The following is a 26532-nucleotide window of genomic DNA, read 5'->3' on the forward strand; positions in this document are numbered from 1 at the left end:
GAGGTTCAGCCTGGGAAATGGGCTTTATCTATATACAATCAGTTACAGAAGTGCATTAAAGTGCTCCCTTCCATTTCAAGTGCCCTATTTTTTTTCCTTTCAGTTGCTGAAATGGATGACTACCTAGTTTTGATTGTGGATTTACAACAGGTATTTTGCAATTTTGCCATTAAAAAAAAAAAAGCGATAAATAAAGCAGCATAGATGTTTTATATTAAAAAACAAGACTTACAATTTCCTTTTGCATTTTTATTAACAAATAAAATAAAAATAATCATACATTGCAAAGTCCTTCCTGATTTATGGCTTCAGTCATAATGCATTAACTGATGGGGGACATTCATAGCATGCAAAGCTTGAGCACCTGGAGAAGTCCTTGAAGGATGAGAATCTTTTGCATTTATTGTATAGATTTTGCATAATTCTGTGCTTGGTTCGAAAAGTTCATAGTTGTAACTGAAAGATTTTACACTAGACATTCTTGCAATCATCACTAAAATGTTTAGAAGATACAGAGTAATTTTTGCTACCTTTTGGTAAAATATTTGAGAGTATGTAAGGGACAAAGGCAACCTCTAGCATTTTTGAGGTTAGGGCTAATTAGGTCTTATTTAATATAGGGCCTTGAGTAACGTTGCCTTAGCACAAAGAGCACTATTTTTACAATCTTTACCTGAGTTAAAAAACTTGCATAGTGCACTTCCATATTTTCTTTCTTCTAAAAATGTGTAATTTGTTGCTTAGTTGTATTCAAAGATCTTTCTTATGTTCAAATAAGAGTCCTGTAATGTTTAATGGGAATTTTTTAGAAATATTAGTTTTGGCTGGGCCACACTTTATTAGATATATAACCAGAATATTTGCTAGCTACCAATGTTTAAAACGTGTTGTATACTTTTTTCCTTCAGTTTTTATTACACTGACTTGTTAAGCAAAGGAGGACTTTTTTTTTTGCTTATAGCAAAATCTGATGAAATAACATTTATTATTTCCTTGTGAATATATGAAACATATTCATCAACACAGTTCATTTTCATCTTTTATTCCTCCCGCCTTCCCTGAAGTAACATTTTTTGCTGATTTTCTAAGCATTCTTTCAGTTTATCTTCAGTCAAAGTCAGACGTTGTTCCAGGATTGAAATAGTCTGCATGAAGAGGACAGTAATTTGTTTTTTGTATTACTCATACAGTATTATAAAAAAAGTGTAACATAGTAACATAAGAAAAATAATTTTAACTCAACAGGAAAAAACACTGTAGGATGGCTTTTCCTTAGCTATTCCACTGTTTACAACTGTATTTAAAAATAATGGCTACAGAGATTGTCTTAAGGTTTTAAATTGCTTTCACAAGATAATTTCTCTGAGAGAGAGAAATATATAGACCCACATACATAAAATGACTCTGAAATACTAATGCAAAAGTCGCATCCATATTTCAACAGAAAAACAGTCATCACTGGTGACCCCAAATGATGCCTTCCAAAAACCTAAAAGAAACTTTTAAGGCATCCCAAAAAAAAAGAAAGTGAGAAGAAATATACTATTAAAAGGCATTTTCCAAGAGACTAGCTTCAACAGAAAAGGCAGGTTTCGGGACACAGACTGGCAGTTTCTTTTTAATCGAATTTACAACACAAACGATTTTCAACTGATGACTTGACCCCATAATCCCCAAAACTTTCTTAACATATGTATCATAAAAGAATGCAAGGAAAAACCCTTAGCCACTCCCTTTTAATTTCATTTAATGTTACTATATTACACACTACAGAGTATTAGCCATATATTGGCTAACTCTGGTTACTAAAAAGAATTGAGCATTTGTAAACAAAAGATTTAGAGTCACTGACAGAGACTACTACTCATGCAGTTTTACTGACACCAGGAATTATTCCACTGCTTAGATTCCTACCTAAACCAAAACCTTGAACACTAAGTTTGAACAGGGATTTAATGGTTTTTAATTTACTTTTTTCATCCCCTGTGTGACTGTTCAAGATGGAATCTGACAGTGTCTGCTAAACAACTGGCTTCTGGGAAAATCTACGCTAGATTTCACTACTGAAAAATAGTGACTCTTTTCCTTCTAGAGCCAGAAATATGACAATAATTTTTATTATTAATTAGCAGGACTCTTTTACTTTAACAAACACAATGCATATGATCGATGTTTACTGAAAGGAAAAATCCAAGACAGTCACTTGACTATACAACTATGCAAAATAACCTGATAGACTTTAATATTCTGATTAATGAACATGGTTCCTGGGTTTATATGCCCATTGCCAGCATTTTCATTTTCCATTGCAAGTGTGTTATTGTATACTCACCAGAGTTAAAACGTCCAGTTGCTCCACAATGTGCTCCAAAGCATTAGCCATGGAGGGGGAGATGCCTATCTGCCTGTCCACGTTATACGCCATCGATTCACTCTCTGACTTCCTTTTTGAAGTTGTTGTCAAGAATGAAGCAGGGTGATCCCGCAGATCTTCACTGCTGACACCATCCTTGAATACAGAAACACCATTTGAAGATTCAGTTGTCTTTGTCTTCATGTAATTGGAACCATACAAAGAGATAGGCAGAAAATTCTGGCTTTTAGGTTTTTTAAAAAAAAATCTGTATACACATATATGCACACACAAAGGGCCTTCACATTTGCTTCTTGTACCAGCTCCAACTCACAACACTTCAATTCATTCTCACTGAAGAGAATTTCAGCTGTGATGGATGAGGCAATGAGAGAAATCTCAGCAGTCTTTATGTGTATGTTTCAGGTACATATAAAATGAGGAAATACATGATGTGTTACTAGAGCTTGAATTAAAGCTCAAGTAAATACTATTGCTGTCTGGAGTTTTTTTTTCAAAAAGATAATTCTAGTTCAGAAAGAAATTAATTCACAGCAGTAATATGAATGAAAAATCCATGTGTGACCAGGTGATCACAAAGGGTTCCTTCCAGCTCCATAGTATGAAACTTTTCTTTAGTAGGAATTAGCGTCTTCTTTCAGAATAATAATAATAAAAAAGTAGTTTTCAGCTGTTTAGTCAGTGGCATTACTTTTTGAGAAACTGATTCCTTCAGAAAATGGGGGGAGGAAACAACACAAAAGACACAAGTTAAGAGAGAAAGAAGTTTGATGAATAAACATTGCTCCAGGGTAAGTGAAAGAGCACAACCTTCCCAATTACTTCTGATTTTGTTTGTGCTTTGAAATTCTTAATGGCACTTTTGAGTCATAACAGGTTACATCATCACTAATTCACTAGAAGGTCCTTCAACTTTACCTGATTGATTAATGATTTTTTGATATTTCTTTGAAAATGTCTTATACCTTTAGATAATATTAGTTTATTTTTACATTAAAATAAACTGAGGTTATCAAGTTCTGTTATCTCTAATTATATTTTCTATATCCACAGCATTTACAAAATAAAACTTTAAGGTTACAAGTTAACAGTTTCCTTGAAATGTATTGATAGCTGAAGAAAATATCCATTAACTATGCAAAGGGTAAATGTTGGTCTTACCTGATGTATTTAAAATGCACAATACTTACAATGCACCCAAAATGTATTTATGTTCTAAAGCAGACCAGTTCTTCTAAAGAAAGAGCCTTAAAATCTTTGTCAGTCATGAAAAACAAATACTCTCCTAAGTCTATAAATAAACTTGTAGAATGAGTTGCTAGGCAGAATTAGTGGTAAACCTTTACAAGATTACCTAGGCATGTTGATGAGTTTTTGTCAAGAATGATTTATGTGTTGACCCTGCCTTTGAATCAGGTAGGATCAGAGGGTGATAGATGAAATACTACTACTACAATAATGTCATGGTTTTAAGTATTACTAAATCATATCAATCTTATCTGGAATTTATACTGCTGCATTATCCACAATACTGTTCTCATGTCTTCAGTGCTATCCTGCACAGCCCTGACCAGCTGACGTGCTCTGTTCTCTGAACTTACTGTTGCTGATTATTCAAAATCTTTTCCTCCCTAAGTGGTGAAGTTGTGCTATCTACATCAATGAGAGAGAAATAAGCTAGAGAGAGGTTGCATTCACCATCTCTCTGGAAGGGTTTTCCTTTTTACTAGCAAAGTACAAGAGCAAACTAAAAATGCCAGACACATAGGGTCAGTAGATGGTCATGGATCTAAGGAGGGGAATGGCTGAAAGCAGCAGTTGTGGCAGGGCAAGAGGGTTTCGAACCTGAGGCACAGGGCAAAGAAGAAAGTCTCACTACCCTTTCTGGGTTAAAAGCTCCCTTGTGCAGACAAGTTCTGCAAGTACAGCTCTCAACCCCCAAGCAAGAATCCACGAAGTGCTGAGTATGGGGTTAATAGGGACAGGAGGAGATACCCATGCATACATTTCAAACCTAAACTTACAATGCTATGAAACCACACGGAACCCTTCTCAAAGTTTGATAGTACCATGGTATTTGGTAATATGTCACTTTCATTGATTTTGTTATGATGAATGGACTAGAAGATACCTCGCTTTCCTGTTTAGCACTCTTATCTGTGCTTGGTGACTGATTCATACAAATGAACTAAGCATGTCAAGTAATAAAGGTCTGAGGCAACTAATACTGAAATCCAGTGATTCATATTGATACTGGGTTGTGTCAAAAAATAAAAGCATGCTAGACATCAAACTACAGATTTCAAACATTAATTGTCCGAGGCTGTTCTACAGAATGCCCTGGTGGTTACAATATTTGCATTGGACTACACAGAACTGGCCTTCTCAGTCTAAGGCTATTTAAACTGATGGCTCATTGCACAATGCTTTGTCAGCCAGGCTGTTGCTTTTTAAGGGCACGAAGCTGTGGAAGAAAGGGTACTCTCTCCAGACATGCTGTTCAAATTTTACCACTGGTCAAACAGCTTTGGTTCAGTGGTTAGGATGTTCAGTCAGGAACAGGTAAAACCTGTTCTCATGAGACACTTGATGTTTTATCTATAATGGGATAAAATTAATAAAAACTCCATAGGAGAAAAGATTTGAACTCAGAACTTCTTCACTCCTAACTAGATGGTTTAATTACATCTTCCTCTCCAGTACCATGTGTTTCAATTTCTTCTCAAAATGAAAGGTCAACCTCAAATTCTTGCAAAGAATTGTACATTGTGAGGGAGTCACTTGTTATCACAAAACGATACAGAATACAAATGGTTTGATTTTTGGTCAGGCAGGCAGAAAACAAATTTCCCATTTAATTTTTTTTTTGCTTTAGCTCCTTACCTTAAAGTGCTAGAAGTCCTCAAAAGAAAGTGTTTTGAAAGTTCACTGTCCTATGGATAATCTATTAATTCTCAAGTACTTAAACAGAATTAAAAAATAGATTTAGCATTCAGTAGCACTCAAAAAATATGTTGTCAGTGACTTGAAGTATTAGGATTCAAAATAAATTTAAGTCAATGGAGCAGGAGAGGAAAACAATCTGAGGTTATTAGACATTGACAAGTTCTTCTAAAAACAGTTCTCTGAGACTGGAGTTTCTCTGTTTCTTTTCAGACAGGCCTGCTGTATTTCAGACTGAAAATAAAGAAGAGATTTCAGTTTAAGCTCCCACAAAGTGATCTCAAATTCTCTTATTAAAGACAACCTCAATAGTTTCTTCCAATCCAAGGAGGAAAGTTGTCAATTCAGGCAAACAGAGCAAATGCTAAGCTACTAAAAATCTCACCAAATATTTATTCTTGCAGTAAAATTGATTCAAAATTCAACGTATCAGACAAATAGGCTGTGAAAAACGTTTTGTAACCCAGTAAATTGCCACCAACATTGCCAAGTCAGAGTACTGGAAAAGTTGTCTTGTAATGTAGTGTGTTAAGCAGGCAATTGAGATTCTTCTGTTCTATATTCAAAAACATATAACAACAATGTGACACAAAAGTGCTTATCTAAATAAGGTAAAGGCCTCAATGATTGTCAAATCTGAAAGGATCAAATAATTGAACTTTCAAAATCAGTAAAAGACAAATGAAATGAGACAGTTTCAAGTTGTCAACTCATCTATGTTCTACTGAAAAGGTTGCTATTTTTATCATATTCTGAAAATTTGTAGAGATTGTTTTAATGTTGTCAGACATCAAGTATGCTCAAATATTCTTCAGGTGCTTGCCTTCTAATTTAACCTTTCCTAGGATCTAAATTTACTGTTTTCTTCAGCTCACTGAAGGGTTCAAAACTGCTGAAATCTAGTACAACATTCAAATGCTAAAACCTTGTTATAAAGGAGCGACACAAGTATCAGCAGATTTCCTTTAGTTTTGGAGACTGATCAGTTTGTGTTCACTTTCATTCAGTGTAACCTTTTACAAAAAAGACCTTTTTGAAGAAACTCTTCCTACCCAACAGCCTATTTCACATAGTGTTTCAAGAACTAGATGCTCCCTTTCCTTCAAATTAGTCCCTTTCTAAAGTACTTTAAATACTACCAATTCATAGACAACAATTCTGTATGTTGCCGATGTAGTGAAAATGCCTCATAATTCAAAAAAACCCAAACTATTCTGCGATACTTCAGAACTTCAGCTTATTTTGAGAGAATCAAGTTGAAGAAGTCAATCCATTTTAAATTGTTACTTCTCAGCAAAACTAAAAAGAAAATTAAAATGTCTACAGCATCCCCATTCACAGCTTGTTAGTAAGAAAATGGACTCACATTTTGGCAACTTCATGCAAGTTACAAATAAGGAGGAGAAGGAACAGATTTAATTAATCAATAGGAAGTTATTACTATGACATTACCAAGTGGATGTTCAGTAGAAAATTAAATTTAGCTTATAAATGATGTCACAAACAGTAAACCATAATTGCTCACTCTTTGTTTTCTGTCAAGCAAAATAGCCAAAACTCTGTGGGTGGTATTAAATCAATTTGTGAAAAATCCTTACATGCAACCTTATCACCTCTGTTTGTTTCCTAATGTTTTCCCATGAAACACTCACAGATCAGATAGGAATAACACTGTGCATCCCAGTTTCCATTCGCTTTATGGTGTATAAAAATAGAATCTGAGTAAAATGCATCCATATATAAAGATGCATGAGCAGTTTTAGCTATAGAGAAAAAAAATTCCCTCAGTGAAAAAAATATATAAAAATACAAGTCTCTGTCACTGAACTGAAAATCATTAGCCTTCAATCTTCTAAGAGCTTTGAATTCAGAAAATACAGACAACAGCTTCCAAATGAGTATCTTGATGATCTTATAATTATGATGGGCTTATACGAAAAAGTGACACTGGTTAAGCTTCCTAATGAATCACAAAAATTGGCATGGTCTGCTTTTTAAAAATAATCCTTTAAATTTTGAACATACGGTACATTTGCCTACTAATACTAAAACATTTCTGATACCGAAATTAAAACAGCTACAAACAATTAGTCATAAGTAGAGCATTAAGCTCAAACAGAGCAAAGAGCAAAGGCATAACTGTATTCTCCCACCTTAAGTGACCTGTGTTTTTTGGTTATCTGAAATAATGGGAAGTTTCTTGAGGAGGTAACAGTACTATCATTATCCCTGCTCTTTCCTCCATCTTATCAACTTACCCTTGAACAAAAATGATTCACTATGGATTTGCTGAATTGAACCATTTGGGAGATGTTTTTCTACTCTCTCTCTTCCCCCCACACCCCCCCCCCCCCCCACCATGTCATAATTATTCACAGCTTCTATTGCTTTGAAATGATTTTTTTCAGTCAACAAGTGATCCACATAAAACAGAGCTCTCTGATCTATTAGGCTAACACTGAGTGTGTTAAATCACAATCTGTTTTATCAGTTTCTACTGCAGAAAACTTCCCTGCAGTTTCAGCTGATGACAGCACTCTTCATTTCCTCTCCTCTCGCACGCACATGAATCAGCACAGCAAAATCCTGCCATATGCCAAACTGAAGCTTTCTGCCCCTTGCTACTTGATGAGGTAGTTCTGGTATAATTTGTTTGCGAACTTTAACTGAAGACATGCGTCCAAGCAGTAAAATACAGATCTACTACACAGCACATCTAGAACAAAGTCCTACCAAGCACTTCTAGATTGAGGAGATCTCTTTCAGAACAACTCATAACACAGAATTTCACATCTAATACAGTGTCTTTCATGGCTTCTTACATATCTGTTTTCTCTAGCTCTTAAAAGAATATCCAAGCTAAAACCAAAATTTGAAAGCACTTAATATAAATGCAACTCATCCAGTCCGACAAGGAATTATTCTGTCTTCTCCCCCCTGGCACAGGTATCATCACTGAACGCAGCACATCCTTTAGTTAGAACCTGACCACGAGTAGTGGTATCAGGATAAAAACTCACAGCTGACAAATCAAGCCAGACTATCAAACCATAATCCTTAGAAAAAGAGGCATTTTCGCCTAAAATGGAATAGCACTTTCTTAAGCCTTGAAAACAACAAATTCTGCCTGAAGTTCAGAGTTTACAGAGGTCATAAGGCCAGTGCAGTACAATGAAAACCAGTTGCGAACTTCTATTTGAGGTTTTGTGCTGTGGCTTGTGGGTTTTTTTTCAGGTTTGTTTTGTTTCTTAATCAGTACAAAATAACTGAAATTCTGATGCACTTATTGCTATGGTGTGCTTAAGTGCTAAATTTAGCATTGCTATGCTGGCATGAAATAATAAACTTCTGTTCACAGGCACATCTCAAGATATCTTGAATATACAGTTTTATGTATAGGAATTACATCATACTTTACAAGTGTTCTTTCACACACAATAAGAAACTGGCTACATGATTTTGTTATGTCAGCTTTTTCTCAGATTGCTGCTGATGGTCTGTGAAAACATTGTAAAACAGTACACATTCAATGCAGTGAGTATTTTGCAATTCCACGCGTACAGAATCTAGGATAAGACAAAAGATGTTCTCCGTATTTGACTGATGTCAAGAGAACACAGAAAAAGAACCAAAAAAAGGCCATGTTTTCTCCAAGACATATAAAAATTAATTACATTTCCCCAGTAAAAACTTCATAAAAGTCCACAAATACTTGAGTGTATCTAGTCAGAAACTGGATGAAATATTTTCCAAAACTCTTAGATCATTATTAATCCAAAGATTTACGTAAAAACAGATCTTTTTTTTTTAGTTTGCTTATTGGTGTTGATTTCTAGCATCAATATTCCCTGCACAGAGTCTGATTCAGTAAAGTGATCTACAAAAACTGAATAGATATGCTCTGTTTCCACTAGATTTAGATAAAGCTAACCCTTAAAATTAAATACAGTACCTTAATACAGCAGTTATATTATACAGCTTGTAAAGGAAGAAAAAAAAACACACACACCCTGCCCAAACAAATATATTCTAATCAAATCACTATGTTTTAAGCTTTTAGAGAGAACTGAGGATTTCCCCCCTATGAAACAAGCATTTTTGCTGAAAAGTTAATAAAGAAAAAGTTGAATGTCATGAACATCCCACACAAACCAGACAGAAACCATCAAGAATCAATTTCTGAAGGAGAGAATTTCTCTGCCAGGGAGTAAATCTAAATACAACAGTTCAGGAAGACCATATTAAAATTCTTTCATAAATTAGAAAAATACTTGCACCAAAGACATTAAAAATAAAAATACATACTCTATGGAATAAGACTTAAGAAATATAATAAATGATGTCTAATACACCTTCAGCAAAAAGCTTTGTAAAGCTGAGGACAAATGAAACCATAGAAACATTCCCACTTTTCACAGTTACAAAATAAAGTAGCCAAGTTTAATTTAGGCAAAATACTTTGGAGTGCATGTGTGTACATCCAAGGAAATATCTTAAAACTAAATTAAATGTTCAGTTCTCAAGTGATTACTTTTTTAGCCATATAGTGTGCAATAAAAATGATATCACATACTCTGCTTGAACTTATTCTCCATATTAGGGCAGGGGACAGCTGAAGGAGGGAGGGCAGGAGAAAAACTTATAACAGAAACTGGAAACATAATAAAAAAGATACTAGAAATGAAATTATGACAGCAAATGAATAACCCTATATGGTCAAGGCCTCCTTTCTAATACTATAAATAGAATATTCTGCTATATTTGATACTACAAATCCTAAGTAATAAAAAAAGAAGTAAAAAATCCTAGGGCTTTCCTATCATGCAGGCAAACTCCCTGTATTCAAGTATCACTCTGAGTGTGAGTGAGAGCAGTGTCCTCCCCACAAACACATCTACTCACAGAGATGACAGTTATTCTTCTGGATTGTCTGCTTGTGACTTCCTTCTGTCCTCTTCACCCTGCTTATGAAACTGACTGAAAGTGTCTGCTTTAGACCGACAGTTAGCTAAATAAATCTAAATTAACTTTACAAAGAAACAATAGCTGGCAACAGCATGATTTATTGTGCAGATTCTTAAAATATATATAAGGGCTGGCACTTTATCTCTTTCATTCAAATGACTGGCAAAGTCACCTAGTATATTAATTGGTATTGTTCAAAATGAATTCACAATGAAAAGAGATCATTCAAACACTGATTTCTCATTCTTGAATGCATATTTACTCCTAGGAAAACCAAATCAAAACCGTTTGCCTTAAGTTTAATTTTTCAAATTAATAATATACTTTAAAATATGTAATTGATTTCTTTTAGATAACTGTCTCATACTTGACCTGTTGGGGCAAAACTAACCTTGATCAAGTTACACTGGATGTAAATGAGAAGAATCATAGAATGGTTTGGGTTGGAAGGAACCGTGAAGATCATCTAGTCTCAACCCCCCTGCATGGGCAGGGACACCTCCCACTAGACCAGGTTGTTCAGAGCCCCATCCAACCTGGCCTTGAATTCTTCCAGGGAGAGGAGGAGACACAACTTCCCTGGGCAACCTGTTCCAGTGTCTCACCACTGTCACACTAAAGAATTTCCTCCTAATGTCTAAACTAAATCTACCCTCTTTCAGCTTAAAACCATTATTTGTCCTATCACTACAAGCCCTTTTAAATGTACCTCCCCAGCTTTCCCATAACCCCCCTTCAGGTACAGGAAGGCCACTCTGAGGTCCCCCTTGAGCCTTCTCTTCTCCAGGCCTCAACTCTCTCAGGCTGTCTTTGTAAGAGATGTGCTCCAGCCCTCTGATCATCTTTGTGGCCCTCCTCTGGACTTGCTCCAACAGGTCCATGTCCTTCTTATGTTGAGGCCCCCAGAACTGTACACGATAGTCCAGGTGGGGTCTCATAATAGTGGAGTAGAGGTGAAGAATCACCTTGACCTGCTGGCCACGCATTTTTTGATGCAGCCCAGGATATAGTTGGCTTTCTGGGCTGCAAGCACACATGGTCAGCTCATGTTTTGATTCTCATCAACATCCCCCAAGTCCTTCTCCTCAGGGCTGTTCTCTTCCCAGACTGTACTGGTGCTTGGGATTGCCTTGAATCATGTGCAGGACCTTGCACTTGGCCTTGAAGAGCTAAAGGAACACATTTCTGTCTTAAACATCACCTCTCAATAAGAATGAACAAAAAATTATTGAAGAAAAAATTCCGAAAAGACACTCTGCCAGATCAGGGAGAAGGATTGAAGGACATGAGTAACCTTCTCCTAAATCCTTCAGAAAGCTGAGGAGAGCTTGTCTCTGCAGACCATAGGTCAGTTTCTCCACAAGGCTGGGAGGCTTCTGCACAGCAGAACCAGTGTAGAGCTGCCCATGCTGCAGAGCCCCCCTTCATGCACCTACACGTACTATGTAAGCAGAGCCCTCAGCTACAGAAAGAACATATAAGATCTTTTTGCCAGCTCACACACGAGTATATACTCATACTTATCTCCACAAAACCTCCTCTCAAATTTACAAGCAATGCCAACAGAAGCTGCTTTCTGTTGGCACAGCTGCAACTGCACCAATGTTTTTTGTCAGGATAACAGTGCTATGGTATGATCAAATTTTTTTGGTACTTTATACCAACATAACTTGTGTCAACAAAACTTCATTGCATAGACAAACTTAGCTTGCCTCCCTTTAGGGGATGCTAGGAGGTCCAGGGTGTGCACACTAAGATTTCACAGGGAAATCTTCTCTTGCTAGCTGAGATGTGGCAGCTTTGACTTCCCTTCAGAGCAGGGGTAACAACACGAAGCTATAGCACATGACTGCATGGCTATCAGCAATACCATTGGGGTTTTACTCCTATCTGTATGGAGCAAACACTCTCCTTCAATTCAAAGTATTTACAAGAAAATATTAAGGAGGAAAAAGCATTAGAAACCAAGCTAAAAATCAAGCAGAGTAGAGTCCAAAGTTAAATCCAACAGGGCCAGCACAACTGCTTGAAGACTTTAGCAAAGAGCCAGATGCTTCTATAAGAAGGGAGGGAGGGGGGAAAGCCTAATATTTCACAGCTTGGAACAAAAACCCCCTCCTGACTATAGTCAGGAATATAAAAATATTTTACTACATAATAGAGGAACACTGTTCCTTATCATTTGACCAAGGCTTTTTTTAGTAAAACGTTACACCTATAATGGATGACAAAGAAAGGTTTAACAACAACATCAAATACTAACAAGTGTCATGGAAAACTCCACTGAGATTCAGATGAAGCTTCAAAATTTTCCTTCAAAAGTCAAATTTATCTTGACCTGTTGGGGCAAAACTAACCTTGATCAAGTTACACTGGATGTAAATGAGAAGAATCATAGAATGGTTTGGGTTGGAAGGAACCGTGAAGATCATCTAGTCTCAACCCCCCTGCATGGGCAGGGACACCTCCCACTAGACCAGGTTGTTCAGAGCCCCATCCAACCTGGCCTTGAATTCTTCCAGGGAGAGGAGGAGACACAACTTCCCTGGGCAACCTGTTCCAGTGTCTCACCACTGTCACACTAAAGAATTTCCTCCTAATGTCTAAACTAAATCTACCCTCTTTCAGCTTAAAACCATTATTTGTCCTATCACTACAAGCCCTTTTAAATGTACCTCCCCAGCTTTCCCATAACCCCCCTTCAGGTACAGGAAGGCCACTCTGAGGTCCCCCTTGAGCCTTCTCTTCTCCAGGCCTCAACTCTCTCAGGCTGTCTTTGTAAGAGATGTGCTCCAGCCCTCTGATCATCTTTGTGGCCCTCCTCTGGACTTGCTCCAACAGGTCCATGTCCTTCTTATGTTGAGGCCCCCAGAACTGTACACGATAGTCCAGGTGGGGTCTCATAATAGTGGAGTAGAGGTGAAGAATCACCTTGACCTGCTGGCCACGCATTTTTTGATGCAGCCCAGGATATAGTTGGCTTTCTGGGCTGCAAGCACACATGGTCAGCTCATGTTTTGATTCTCATCAACATCCCCCAAGTCCTTCTCCTCAGGGCTGTTCTCTTCCCAGACTGTACTGGTGCTTGGGATTGCCTTGAATCATGTGCAGGACCTTGCACTTGGCCTTGAAGAGCTAAAGGAACACATTTCTGTCTTAAACATCACCTCTCAATAAGAATGAACAAAAAATTATTGAAGAAAAAATTCCGAAAAGACACTCTGCCAGATCAGGGAGAAGGATTGAAGGACATGAGTAACCTTCTCCTAAATCCTTCAGAAAGCTGAGGAGAGCTTGTCTCTGCAGACCATAGGTCAGTTTCTCCACAAGGCTGGGAGGCTTCTGCACAGCAGAACCAGTGTAGAGCTGCCCATGCTGCAGAGCCCCCCTTCATGCACCTACACGTACTATGTAAGCAGAGCCCTCAGCTACAGAAAGAACATATAAGATCTTTTTGCCAGCTCACACACGAGTATATACTCATACATATCTCCACAAAACCTCCTCTCAAATTTACAAGCAATGCCAACAGAAGCTGCTTTCTGTTGGCACAGCTGCAACTGCACCAATGTTTTTTGTCAGGATAACAGTGCTATGGTATGATCAAATTTTTTTGGTACTTTATACCAACATAACTTGTGTCAACAAAACTTCATTGCATAGACAAACTTAGCTTGCCTCCCTTTAGGGGATGCTAGGAGGTCCAGGGTGTGCACACTAAGATTTCACAGGGAAATCTTCTCTTGCTAGCTGAGATGTGGCAGCTTTGACTTCCCTTCAGAGCAGGGGTAACAACACGAAGCTATAGCACATGACTGCATGGCTATCAGCAATACCATTGGGGTTTTACTCCTATCTGTATGGAGCAAACACTCTCCTTCAATTCAAAGTATTTACAAGAAAATATTAAGGAGGAAAAAGCATTAGAAACCAAGCTAAAAATCAAGCAGAGTAGAGTCCAAAGTTAAATCCAACAGGGCCAGCACAACTGCTTGAAGACTTTAGCAAAGAGCCAGATGCTTCTATAAGAAGGGAGGGAGGGGGGAAAGCCTAATATTTCACAGCTTGGAACAAAAACCCCCTCCTGACTATAGTCAGGAATATAAAAATATTTTACTACATAATAGAGGAACACTGTTCCTTATCATTTGACCAAGGCTTTTTTTAGTAAAACGTTACACCTATAATGGATGACAAAGAAAGGTTTAACAACAACATCAAATACTAACAAGTGTCATGGAAAACTCCACTGAGATTCAGATGAAGCTTCAAAATTTTCCTTCAAAAGTCAAATTTATGTGCTTTTGTTAGGTTTCATTTAACACTTGGAGAAAGATGCAAAAGCCTACACTGAGCTATTGCAGTGTGCAACATTACTAATATACTGAAGGTTTGGACAGGCTATCCAGTTTGACCGAATGAAAACAGTACTCAGTGCTGCTGAACTTACTTCAGAGGTGCAAAAATTGCTTTAGCAGCACTGGCATAAACTTGGTACTTAAGGTCAGTTGAGTTTCACAATTTACTCTGATAGGAAACAAATTAGGGAACTGCAGAAACTGAGAAATTTGAAAACTGCATACAAATATTCAGTAAATGTTAACTTTGGAGTGGTCTGACATTCCTGTTTTACCCTTGAAAAATAATATTTTAATTAGTGTTCTATTACGAAGTTCTGTCAAAATACACACATTGTTTAGCACCAATTAAGATACTAAATGTATTGGCACATAAGACTGGTAGGTAGATAGGCTCTGCTTGGCTGTATTAAAAAAGGGTTTCAACAGCAACAAAAATGATAGTGAAAGCATTAGGGTTCCCAATAATAGCTTTATTTTGAAGTTTTTTATAATTTTCTCCCAATTTTGAGCTGTGACAGTTGGAACTTTGAGAAAACCAAAATAAACACCTTACTGATTTAAAAATATGTTCTGCACTTCTGCCAGTTAATTAAAATCAGAATTTAAAAAAAAAAATCTCTGTGATAAGCTGAGAGAGTGGGTTTCACTACTCAAACAATTCATTAGCTACCAGGCTCTAAAGATTTATCTTGTCCCAATTTAACACTTGGTATTTGTATTTTAGCCAATTTCTTCCTAGTTAGTGACAAAAATTAACAAACTGTCAGCGGTGATTAACTGTCAGCATGGGATAAATGGCAACAGCACTCTGACTGAATTTGGGTGGTCAGGGCAGAGGAAGGGGTAGGGAGGTGGTGAACTCAGTGAGTTACAATTCCAAGAACATTTGTTATTCTTAAATTTCACAGTAAAGTACTACTAGAAGAGGTCTTGACTACTAAATCAGGTCCTCAGGTATGAGAAGGAGTTTGGATCTATACCTTTCTCGATGAGCAATCTCTTATTGTGGAACTGACAACATGTCCCATGGGGAATTTATCTTGTTCTTTATTTTAATTTTTAAAACTATAAATATGGACAAAACATAATTGATACAGATTATATTCTAGCCAAGTAAAAGCATAAAGCCTTCCCACTTCTGCCTCAACAGATGGTCTTACTATCATAATGATCACATCCACAATCACAGAATCACAGAATCCCAGGGGTTGGAAGGGACCTTGAAAGATCAGCTAGTCCAACCTCCCTGCCAGAGCAGGGTCACCCAGAGCACATCACACAGGAACGTGCCCAGGCAGGTTTTGAATGTCTCCAGAGAAGGAGACTCCACAGCCTCTCTGGGGAGCCTGTTCCAGTGTTCTGACACTCTCACAATAAAGAATTTTTTTTCTGACGTTTACGTGGAACCTGCTGTGTTCCAGTTTGCACCCATTGCCCCTTGTTCTATCACCGGACATCACAGAAAAAAAGCCTGGCTCCATTGTTCTGACACTTACCCTTAACATATTTGTAAACATTGATGAGGTCACCCTTCAGTCTCCTCTTCTCCAAGCTAAGGAGATCCAGCTCCCTCAGCCTTTCCTCGTAAGGGATATGTTCCACTCTCTCTTAATCATCTCTGTGGCTCTGCGCTGGACTCTTTCAAGCTGTTCCCTCTTGAACAAGCAGTTCCTTCTTGAACTGAAGGGCCCAGAACTGGACACAATATTCCAGATGTGGCCTCACCAAGGCAGAATAGAGGGGAAGGAGAACCTCCCTTGACCTACTGACTACACCCTTTCTAATACATCCCAGGATGCCATTGGCCTTCTTGTCCACAAGGGCACATTGCTGGCTCATGCTCATCCTCCTGTCCACCAGGACCCTCAGATCCCTTTCTCCTACACTGCTCTCCAGCAGGTCAGCCCCCAGCCTGTACTGGTACATGGGGTTGTTCTTCCCCAGACGCAAGACTCCTCTTAAGAGCAGCAGCTCAGACTCTGGTATGTACTTGTGCTTACTTGTGCTCATGGCCACATGGCACTTTCTTTGAAAGTAAAGCACATTTCACTAAATAGTTTGGTTGCAGGGGTTAGAGTTGGATTAGGGATATAACTGAATTGGAAGAAAGCTACATAAAGAGATAAATAATATTTAAATACATAACTAAAAAAGCAGTAATGAAAAACCAATACTATCCATTGGGTTGTACGTATAAGAAATAGGAAGATAACTGTGATAAAAGGCATGCAGACCAGAATATCATACTGCTATGTCCCCTCTATTAAATTTAATTTGAATAAGGCTGTGTGCTTGCAACAGCACAGACAAGCTAAACAATGTGCAATAAATTACTGTACAGAATCAGTTATGACAGGCAGGGGTCTAGTCAAGATGTGGAGATGCCACATGCAGTGGGATAAGGGAGAAGGCATATCCCTACTGTGTGCTGCCCTCCATACTTGAAAAGAAGTTAAAATTACAATAAAACCAAAACCAGTTGGCACTACAGTCCCAGAACAACTGCTGGCATTCCAGTGCCAAACGCCAAACTCCTGTTGGGGATTTAAAGCCCTCCCAGAAAAAATGTACCATTGTTTTTCACAGCTTTAAAAGGTGGAATAACACAAATGACCATAAATTAGAAGTGAAGGAACACAGCTGATCAGGATCATTGAAGGCCTCAGCAAAAACTCTATAACCATTAGAATTAGGAGTAATAAAAAAAAAAAATAAAAAAATAGCCTACTTTCTTAAGGAAACAATGCTAAGATTGTAATTTGTTTGCTTGTCCCACACATCTCACCTCAGTTTTGAAGTTATTGCAGATTTAAGAGAGTCTGAGCGAAGAAGAGAGATCCTTAGAAAGAGCTGATTTCATATAAGTTTCCTGAGAATAGATGGCCAGCTAAAGGAGAGAGAGATCAGTAAGCACTCCCACTGGGAAAAAGGCTCTGGCAAAAGTTCACACAGTATTGGAGACCAGGGAATGCATATGAGAGAAACAGAACTTATAATTACCTCAAATCAAGAGAAAATCTTCAAATAAAACATTTCAGTCAGCTAGGAAAAACAGATTTGTAGGCTACATTATTTCTGTCACTCAAGGATTATTTGTACTTTTAAAATATCAGGAACACAAGAAGTCCTAGCAATGACATACCTATTAGCTAGAGGTGTTAAAGACTGACACAGAATTTTTTTCAAGTGGTTAATAAAGTACTTTTATCTTTCATTTTGGAAGATAATAAATGCTGTATTTGTATTTCTGGCAAAATATTTCTTATTCCAACCATAACAAAAAAGACTGTTAAACAATTTACAACACTGTATCTAAATATTTTTCAAATCTGCGTTACATAGTTTGAACTGAATGGTTTTGAAATAACTTAAGTAAGGTTATGCTGTTGATTTTCAACATATCCTGGAATAATGGGGCAATACCAGGGGAATGGGGAAGCTGACATTCCATCAGTAGTTAGAAAGGATAAACAGGATAACTGTGTGGTCACAGGTCACAGTCAGCTTGAGAACTGTGTCAGGGAAAAACACTGAAAAGTTGATTTAGGACACATATAGCAAAGATTTAAGGCATAATGTCAAGCAAATCAATACAGTTTGAGAAAGAAAAGAAATGGTCTGTCAAATTGTTAAACCTAGTGAAATGTTTAGTCAAACTGTTCCTGATAAAAGTACTTTAAAAAAATAAATAAATCCACAATATGCACACTACAATTTTGCATTAACACATTTTAGTTTATAATGCAGTATGAGGGCAATTTTCTAGCTAGTGCTTTATAAAAACAAAACAAAACCAAAAACAAACCAGTTAAACCAGACATTTACTACATAATTAAGCTAGTTTTAGTGATTTCACCAAAATCTGTTCTTGTTTTAGTCCCATTAAAAAAATGCACCAGTGATCTGGAAGATCAAATTTACAGATGACACAAAAAGGCATACTGGAAACTATTAAAATATTTGGGGTTGCCTGGCAATCTGACTTCATTCAGCTTTCCAAATGCAACCTTATGTACACTTGTAAGATCTCAGAGATTAGTACACTCTAGAGTAACATAGCAGAAATGTTGAAAAGACTTACAGTGGTATAATATATAACTGAGTGAAATTATAAAACTTTGATGTGATAAGGATATTCAGTGACTTCCTACATATAGTTATAACTAGCTGAAAGTAGAGAGCAAGAGGTAGTATTGCACTGTTACACTGCACTGGCAAAAAATGCAACTACAGACACAGAATTCCAGTCCTAAGAAATGTGTAAGAAATTAGGTAATACCTACAATAATTAATTATGTTTTGGAAGTGTACTCTTTTCAGTGAGTAACATCTGATACTGGTTTATCTAGGAACTGGTTAAGGATCAAGTAATTAGTTCTTTTAAATCTCTGTCAAGAAAAAGGTCTTCCTCTACAGTAAAAATACTGCAATAGCCAACTCAGAGTTGCATTACAATGCCTGTGCTTTAGGTAACTGATGTGCAGTGTGGAACTGACAACTTGGCATTCGGGAAGTACAACTTCCACACACCTAGAACACCCCAGAGGACAACGTCTGGCTTCCCTCCCTCCCACCAACTCAAGCTGATACAGAGTATCATATTGTGAGGGGATACAAGAAAAAAAAGAATAGGTACAGCTCTTTAGAATGGTGATGCCAGGTATCTCCACTTCAGGTGTCACTCACATAGCTCTTACTTTATTTTTTCCTTTTTTTTTCCTCCCAAATACTATTTATTGCAAAATGCATAAGGGCAGTGGAATCCACTGTTTCTTCTCCAGAAGAACACCCTAATCACTAACCATAGACTGCTTCTCACCTGCTTTCCTTTGATGCCATATATTTTTACCTTTTAGCTTACAGTGCTTCAAATTCAAGTGTGAAAGATGGAGCTGCCTGCATTCAGCTTCTGTCTCAGTTACCTGCTACTCAGGTTGCATCCATGCAGACAGAAGGAAAAAAAGCTGAATACTCTTAGGCTGAAAAAATAACTGAATACACACAACTACTGTGTGAACAAAAGAAAAACGTTACTACCACCTCCTGCACTTGCTTCTTTCCATTGCACCTTAAGAAAGATGATGTTCAGATGTGTCATGCATGTAACACACCTGTATATATTATAGCACAATCATATTGGATACATGGCTTCATGGATGTCGGCCAACCTCAGTTAGTTTACAGGCAGCACTAGTAGCCTACTTAATCTGCAAATATTTTTTTCTCGTTATTTCCTTTGTACTAGTGTTAGTGTTTGGATAGCTGAACAGACCAGGGAATTGACTTAGATGCAACTAAGCAGACAAAAACAGTAAGTTAAAATGATTGTAGAATCATCCTTAAGCATTGTGCTAGCTAATTTCTGACCGCAAAACTATTTTGGTGGAAGACACAAACCAAGATTCTTTCAGAGTTTTTCTATATCAGGCTTCTATCTATGCCCTTAGTGCTGTGTTTTATTTGAAAAGTCTCCATCTCAGTCTTGTTTGAAGCAATCTATGCAATTTTTGGATCTGACTCAGTGTTTCCATTATCTCACATGAAGCAAGCAACTGCATCCTTATAGCAAACTAGATACCAATGCAGCAAGATCAGCAAGGAGAGATGTGTTGAATTAGAACAATTAATATATTTGGAAAACACAAGCTTTTAGGCATAAAGCACCCTCTACACTTAGATATCACTGTAATTTAAGTGATATATAGAATTTGCTAGCACTTTTCAAGCACTGTCATTTAGGAAAAAAATAAAATATTTAAACAGTATTGAAGTGTTTGCTTTTGTAACAAACTTGCTTTAAGCATTTTGAGTAACATATTGGTTATATATATATATAAAATTTTATAGTCAAGGTTCTACCTACCACACAGTTGCAAGCATGCTGAACTAAACTTAGACTCCAGTAGAATTTAAGAAAGGGTAATTCAAGGGCAGTGTTTTAGCTTTAGCTTCTTGTTTTCCAACATGCTTGATCTGTAGATCAGCTTTATTATCCAACTTAAGATAAATGAAAATAAAACCTTGCAACTTTCTCTAAGAGAGTCACGCACTAAGAGTTAATCTAAACATTCCCTTGTCTTTCAGTCCCACAAAATGTGCAATTGCAGATTTATTTATCCTGTGAATACTAAAAAGTGCAAAACTTAACTTGTGCTAGTGCATGAAAAAAATTAAAACAGGTGCTTACAGAGTAACAGAGCTACTGAATGCTAACTTCATTAACTTCCATTAAGCTAAATGACTCACAAATGGCATTTAGATCTGTAGTAAATCATCATCTAGGTCAGCAGGACAAAATAAACATGAGGATCATTGTTGTGTACAAAGTCTTGGCAGGGAACTAAAAAATAAACAAGGGTGATGGGATATTAACCTAGTGGAATAGAATCCAAGTGACAGAAACACTTTTCTACAAGTGCTATAGTAGTAATTTCCTGTGTGAAAGGCTTGCTGCTGTTCCTGCATTCCTCAGGGGACACTTCTTCTCAGAGGATGTTACTCTTCCCCAGGAAGAGGAAGGAACCAGTTGTTATTGGATGTGTGGGCTGATAGCTGTCGGGCATTTTCTGCATGCCTCAGAATCAGCTGTGAGAACTGTGAATACAGTTTAGATTCCCAGCCCAAGGAGGGGAAAACACTGCTTGGGCAGACAAGGTCAGAATGTACATGTACAGTATCTCAGGAAGTTGAAATAGAAATAATACCTGGAACTTCCATCCCTCAAGTTCCCAGAAATGTGATTTGCTACAGGAAAAATATACAGACACAGATCAGCTTGAAAAGCATTCCCAAAGCATTGCACTGTTGCTATGATTAAGGCCCTATATAAAGTAAAATATTGCCAGTTTTAAAAGTCACCTACAGCAAGCCAGTTATCTTAAAAACCAGTACCAACAGTCCAGCAACAGCATCTGTTAACAGCAACATAATTAAACAAACTGGCTTAAACATAAAAGCTTAATCTTCTATACAGGGAGTTGGAGGGTGGTATAAATCCCCCTCCTGAGCTTCCTGTTCTACAGTAACTCAAGCTCCCTCCCCGTGTGCTATGACACTCTTACAGCACAGGTCACCAGTTTGTGCCTAGCCCAGTATCAGAGAATTCAATGTCACACCTCACTGACTTATTCTTTAGTGGCAGCACTAGTATGTTTCCTTATTCTATTAAGTGCATATTTTCAAACTGGGTTAAAAAAAACCCCAAAATAACAAACCACCAAATATTTTATATAAAAATTACTACAGGGATAGGGCAGGACAGACAAACAAACAATACAACCTCATAAGGTACATTTCCTCAGGAAAGCAGGCTAAAAATAGTATAGGAAATATTATATTATTGCACTCTCTAGTGCCCAAATTCAGAATTCTGTCTTTAATGAAAACTTGACTTTCTCTCAAGCTCCAGTTCACTGAAAGAATATAATGAAGCCTATTAAGGAACATCAAGACATGTATTATTACCTAATTATGTAGCAGCACAACACATTTCCTGTTCTCTCCTTGTAAACTAGCAGTTACACGCTGTGTTAGAATAGCATCTCTGCAAAACGCAAGGGCCATTTGGATCATATTCTTCTTTTATTACAAATGTTGAGTTCACCTTCATGTATCTGATCTTTAATTTCACTTGATGCTAGTGGTATCAAAGCATATTGCTTTTAAGATTAAGTACACAAATCTTTTTAAACATGCCTGTGCCTTTACAGAGGCTCAAAAGGCAAGTTTAGAAACTCACTGTTCAATATGCCATCCTTTTTGCACTTTTGATGGAAGATGAGCTACTTGGTGGCTCACATAGCTTCTTTGGAAGACCCATTGCTGGAAAACAGAAAAGGCTGTCTCTGCTGCCTCATGGTTGTTCCAGATAGATTAGGTATAGCTTTTGAGAAGGAGACTTTTCTTCCCTTAGAGCAGCTGAATGTGATTAGCTGCAGAGCAGTGGGGAGAAGTCAGTCTACCCTCTTCCCCCAGCCCCACACACTATTCCTACAGCATGCAAACAATAGAAAGGTACATCTGGAGTGTGCTGTGAGCCAAGAGGACATTAAAAATTGCCTGTCTAAGCAGAAGATTGGATAGAGAGAAGGATTAATTTGCAAAGACACCACAGCAGTTTCCAAACCTGTTTCTATTCTGCGACACTGAACACTTCTGATTTCCTCTATTTACAGCATTTATGCTATGTTTTCCTAAGACCTAGCATCAAAGATCCAGAGCCTGTTTGAGAGTTTTTGGTAGGCCCATCTATGAGAATGAAACTGCAGAAACAGGATCCCTTCACATTATTCCCTAATTTCACTCTGTGGTTTGGAGTTCAGAACATGGAGTTGGCAGTTCATTCAAATATGGATTTATTGGTAATCAGTATGGCAGTATATGAAAAAATGCATAACTATTCAGGGAGTGACCTTTGTTATTTGTGTGTCTGGGAGCAAAAAAGGTGAAGTGATGGCAGAAGCTGGAAACTGTCAATTTTTATGAAAGCCCTTCTACTGGTGGGATCATTCTTCAGTGCAGAGCTCAGTCTCATTGACAACCAAGTTTTGGACAAGGTACACAAGCAGAACATTTTTCTCTTTTTCTTGGAAGACAATTATTCCAGTCTTCCTTTCAAAGGACTAGTGAAAGAACTTTTCTTTGGTAGAGAAAAATATATTAATATTATACAGTGATCAGAGTTTAAAGTGAAATGTCCAAGGTCCCAAGAAAAAAACAACTTGAGATCCATGAATGACAGAAAGCTATTGTGCTTTTTGGTGACTTATGACCAGCAGCAAGGGCAATCACTGTGCACAGAAAAGTAGCATTTGAATTTTGCACGATAGTAGCAGTTCCCTTCTGAATTGGACTTGAGCCCCAAAGGAGATGATCTATGTATAAAATTCCTATTTATTTTTTTTTTTCCTTTTCCTCTCCCTTTAACCTCACTGAAGACAGTTGATGTTTATTTCCATGTAAGGCTGGAGCCACAAACGGATGTAAATCAGAATAAATCTGAAGTTGCATGTCAAGGAAAATATGGGTTTTTTAGATTTTTAGATAAAATGTCTTTTGTCATCCTCTTCTACAGGATTGTGGAGGAAGAGGAATGCAAGGAAGAGGCATTACTCTAAAATCTCATGAGGAACAATAGTTGTGTTAAGTCTTTGTGTACACAAGAGATGGAAGAACAGATGCAAATTTTGCATTAATATTTGCTGTCTTTGTAAAATAAATGGGGTGTTTTTTAAGTTGTGTTTGGGGTTTGTTGTTTGTGGTTTTTTGTTGTACTCAAAATTAGAAACAGAATAAAGATTGTCAAAAATACCTAAATCCTGAAACAAATACTGGAGAAGCAATGTGTATAGGATAAATTGAAAGTACAGATACTTCTACTTTTTTGCATCAAGACACCTACTGCAAACGTAGTACAGACAAACTAACAACATCTTTCCTTGAGGAATAGAAGTGGCACATGCTCTTATTTGCTTTCACATATTTTACAAGTTGGAGGGGTGGCATTTATTTGGTCAGTTTCTATTTCAAAACACTATGCTCTTTTTGCTGCAAACAGGAACAATCCTTATCTCCTCCCTTCCAATATTTAATCCAGTCTTAACTTTATAGAAATCCTACTGTAAATGAACAATAAACATGTCATGTTTTCAGTGGTAACTAGCACTGGAAGACAAAGAGCAGCAAACATCTCTCAGCCAGCGCAGACATTCTGACTTCCAGATTACAGTACATTGCTTTGCTTCCTCCAAATCCTGTTTACATGAGCAAGGTCAGGGGATGGAACATTAGAGAGCCTCTACAGTGACTCCTGCTGCTGTCAGTAGAAACTACCGAGACATCATCAACTTTCCCTTGTTGCCAATAGCTTTTCAGGGACCGGAGATTCCCGATATATTGCCTAAACAGACTTGAAAAAACCCAGACTCCCTCAAAACTAAAAAGTAAAATCAGAGGATGAAACAGGAAGAAATAGTCCCAAAGGGAAAAAAAGACTTAATTTTTTTCCTTTCAGTTCTCAAAACAAAGGCAATATTAAGCTTCTTGAACCACAGAGAAGGAGTGGGAGAGAGGCACTATGTTTTCAGTCTCTTCAGTGAGATAGAAAGGAGAAAGAAACACAACCCCCAACCCCCAAACCTTGACCCCAATTCAGTGAATATTTTCAGTGTGTGAAAGGCTAGAACACACCTAATTTTTAATAACTGCAATCTGTGAAGGCTCTTACCTTTGGAAAAAGAAAGGCATTACAGAAATACCAGTTAGTTTAGGTTATATAGCTTGTTTTTATACTGGTTTCAGTAACACACAGGAGAACTGAATAAATGACGCATCAAAATCAAAGCTATTTTCCTGGAAATAATACATAGATAGGAATTCTTAATATTTTTGTAATTATAGTCTAAAAGAAAGCAGCTTTATTCTGCAGATTACACTGAAGTTTTTCCACATACACAATGACCACATTGTCTTCACTAAGTTTACAAAGGAAGTTGCATCATTGTGTATCTTAGATGAAAATAGGTTTTCCAGTGTGTTCAAAAATAAATGGCCTTACAATTTTAAGTTAAAACATAAGCTGAAAAGATAAGGTGTTTAGAGTTCGGACAGTTTAATTATTTAAGTGTTTGGGTTTTTTTCAAAATCCCCATAAGAACATTCATACCTGCATATGTTAGCTTAATCTTTGCAGCAAGAAAATACAAGTAAATTTCAAAAACCCACATAAGTAGGGATTTTACGTCAAGAATTTGTTATGGATTATTTGCTTTGATAAAACAACAAATTCAAATTCCTTGAAAAGAAGAGGATGACTGGGAGGAAGATTCCTCATACATAAAAAGCTCAAAATATAAATTAATTGCTAATAAAATATCTAAACTTTTATTCTAAATTCACAATAAAGAATTAAAAGTATAAGATTTTAAAATATTTGGTTTTCATATCTTCTCCATGTGACTCTTGTCAAGGACAGCTGACACTGATACTTAGCTGCACCTTCACTATTCAATCTGGAGTTGTGTGTCCAGTTTTGGGTTTCTAATATAACACAGACATTGACATCCTGGAGCAAATCCAGCAGAGGGTGAGCAAGATGGTGAGGGGGCTGGAACACATGATATACAAGGAAAAGCAGTGGACCCGGTTTGTTCAGCTGTAAGGAAGATGGATACAGGGAGCTCTTACTGCCATCTCAAATATTTATTGGCTGGATAGAGAGAAGACACTTATTACAGGACCACTGTGGTAGAATTTGCAACAGATATGTTGGAACAGAATAATTTATTAACTACATGTTATGAAAAAAAAAAGTAATAATTCACCAGTCAAGCACTAGAGCAAGCTGCCCAGAGAGGTTATTACATAGTAACAAATGAACTGGACCAAGGCCTTTAGGAGCCTGATCCGAGTCGACGTGGCTTCAAGGGGGAGGTTAGATGACATGTCTCCAGACATCACGCTCAACCTGCACCCCTCTATAATTTTTATTAACAAATCTTAACAGAAGGGTAGAAAAATAATACCTTTTTGCTCTGTCACAAGTTGTCTTAAAGGAAGTAACAGCACATTTCTTATGTATTGGAATGCACATCAGGACACAGTTCCAATAACTGAAGAACAGATTGTCAATAGGGAGGACACTTTCTCCTATTTCCTGGGGTAACTTGAGATCTAGGGATTTTGTTTGCTTATCATTAGGAATTTTGATAGCTATTTAATAGAATATTATGAGGTTTTGCATAGACTTCAAATCTCCCTGAAGATATTTCAGGGAGCTTTAGGGAACTCATTACAGAACCCACAAAAGTTTCAATGTTATTATTTGTCCCAGATAAGCCAAACTTTAAATACTTGAGACAGGGATCAAATAAAAACTGGATCTCTCTCCTT

General features: G+C 37.3%; 1 protein-coding gene across 1 annotated transcript in view; it reads right to left on the reverse strand.

Annotated features, from left to right (window-relative positions):
• Positions 1-1040: 1040 nt before the first annotated feature.
• Positions 1041-26532, reverse strand: part of POC1B (POC1 centriolar protein B) — a 43603-nt gene continuing 18111 nt past the window's right edge. Inside the window, exons 9-10 of the mRNA XM_010008003.1 lie at positions 2333-2509; positions 1041-1145 (exon numbers count right to left, since the gene is read on the reverse strand). Of these exons, the coding sequence (XP_010006305.1) occupies positions 1041-1145; positions 2333-2509 (282 nt within the window). The remainder of the gene's footprint in view (positions 1146-2332; positions 2510-26532) is intronic.

Source organism: Chaetura pelagica, unplaced genomic scaffold, assembly GCF_000747805.2.
Source record: "Chaetura pelagica isolate M959 unplaced genomic scaffold, ChaPel_1.0 scaffold50, whole genome shotgun sequence".
Classification (NCBI taxonomy): domain Eukaryota; kingdom Metazoa; phylum Chordata; class Aves; order Apodiformes; family Apodidae; genus Chaetura; species Chaetura pelagica.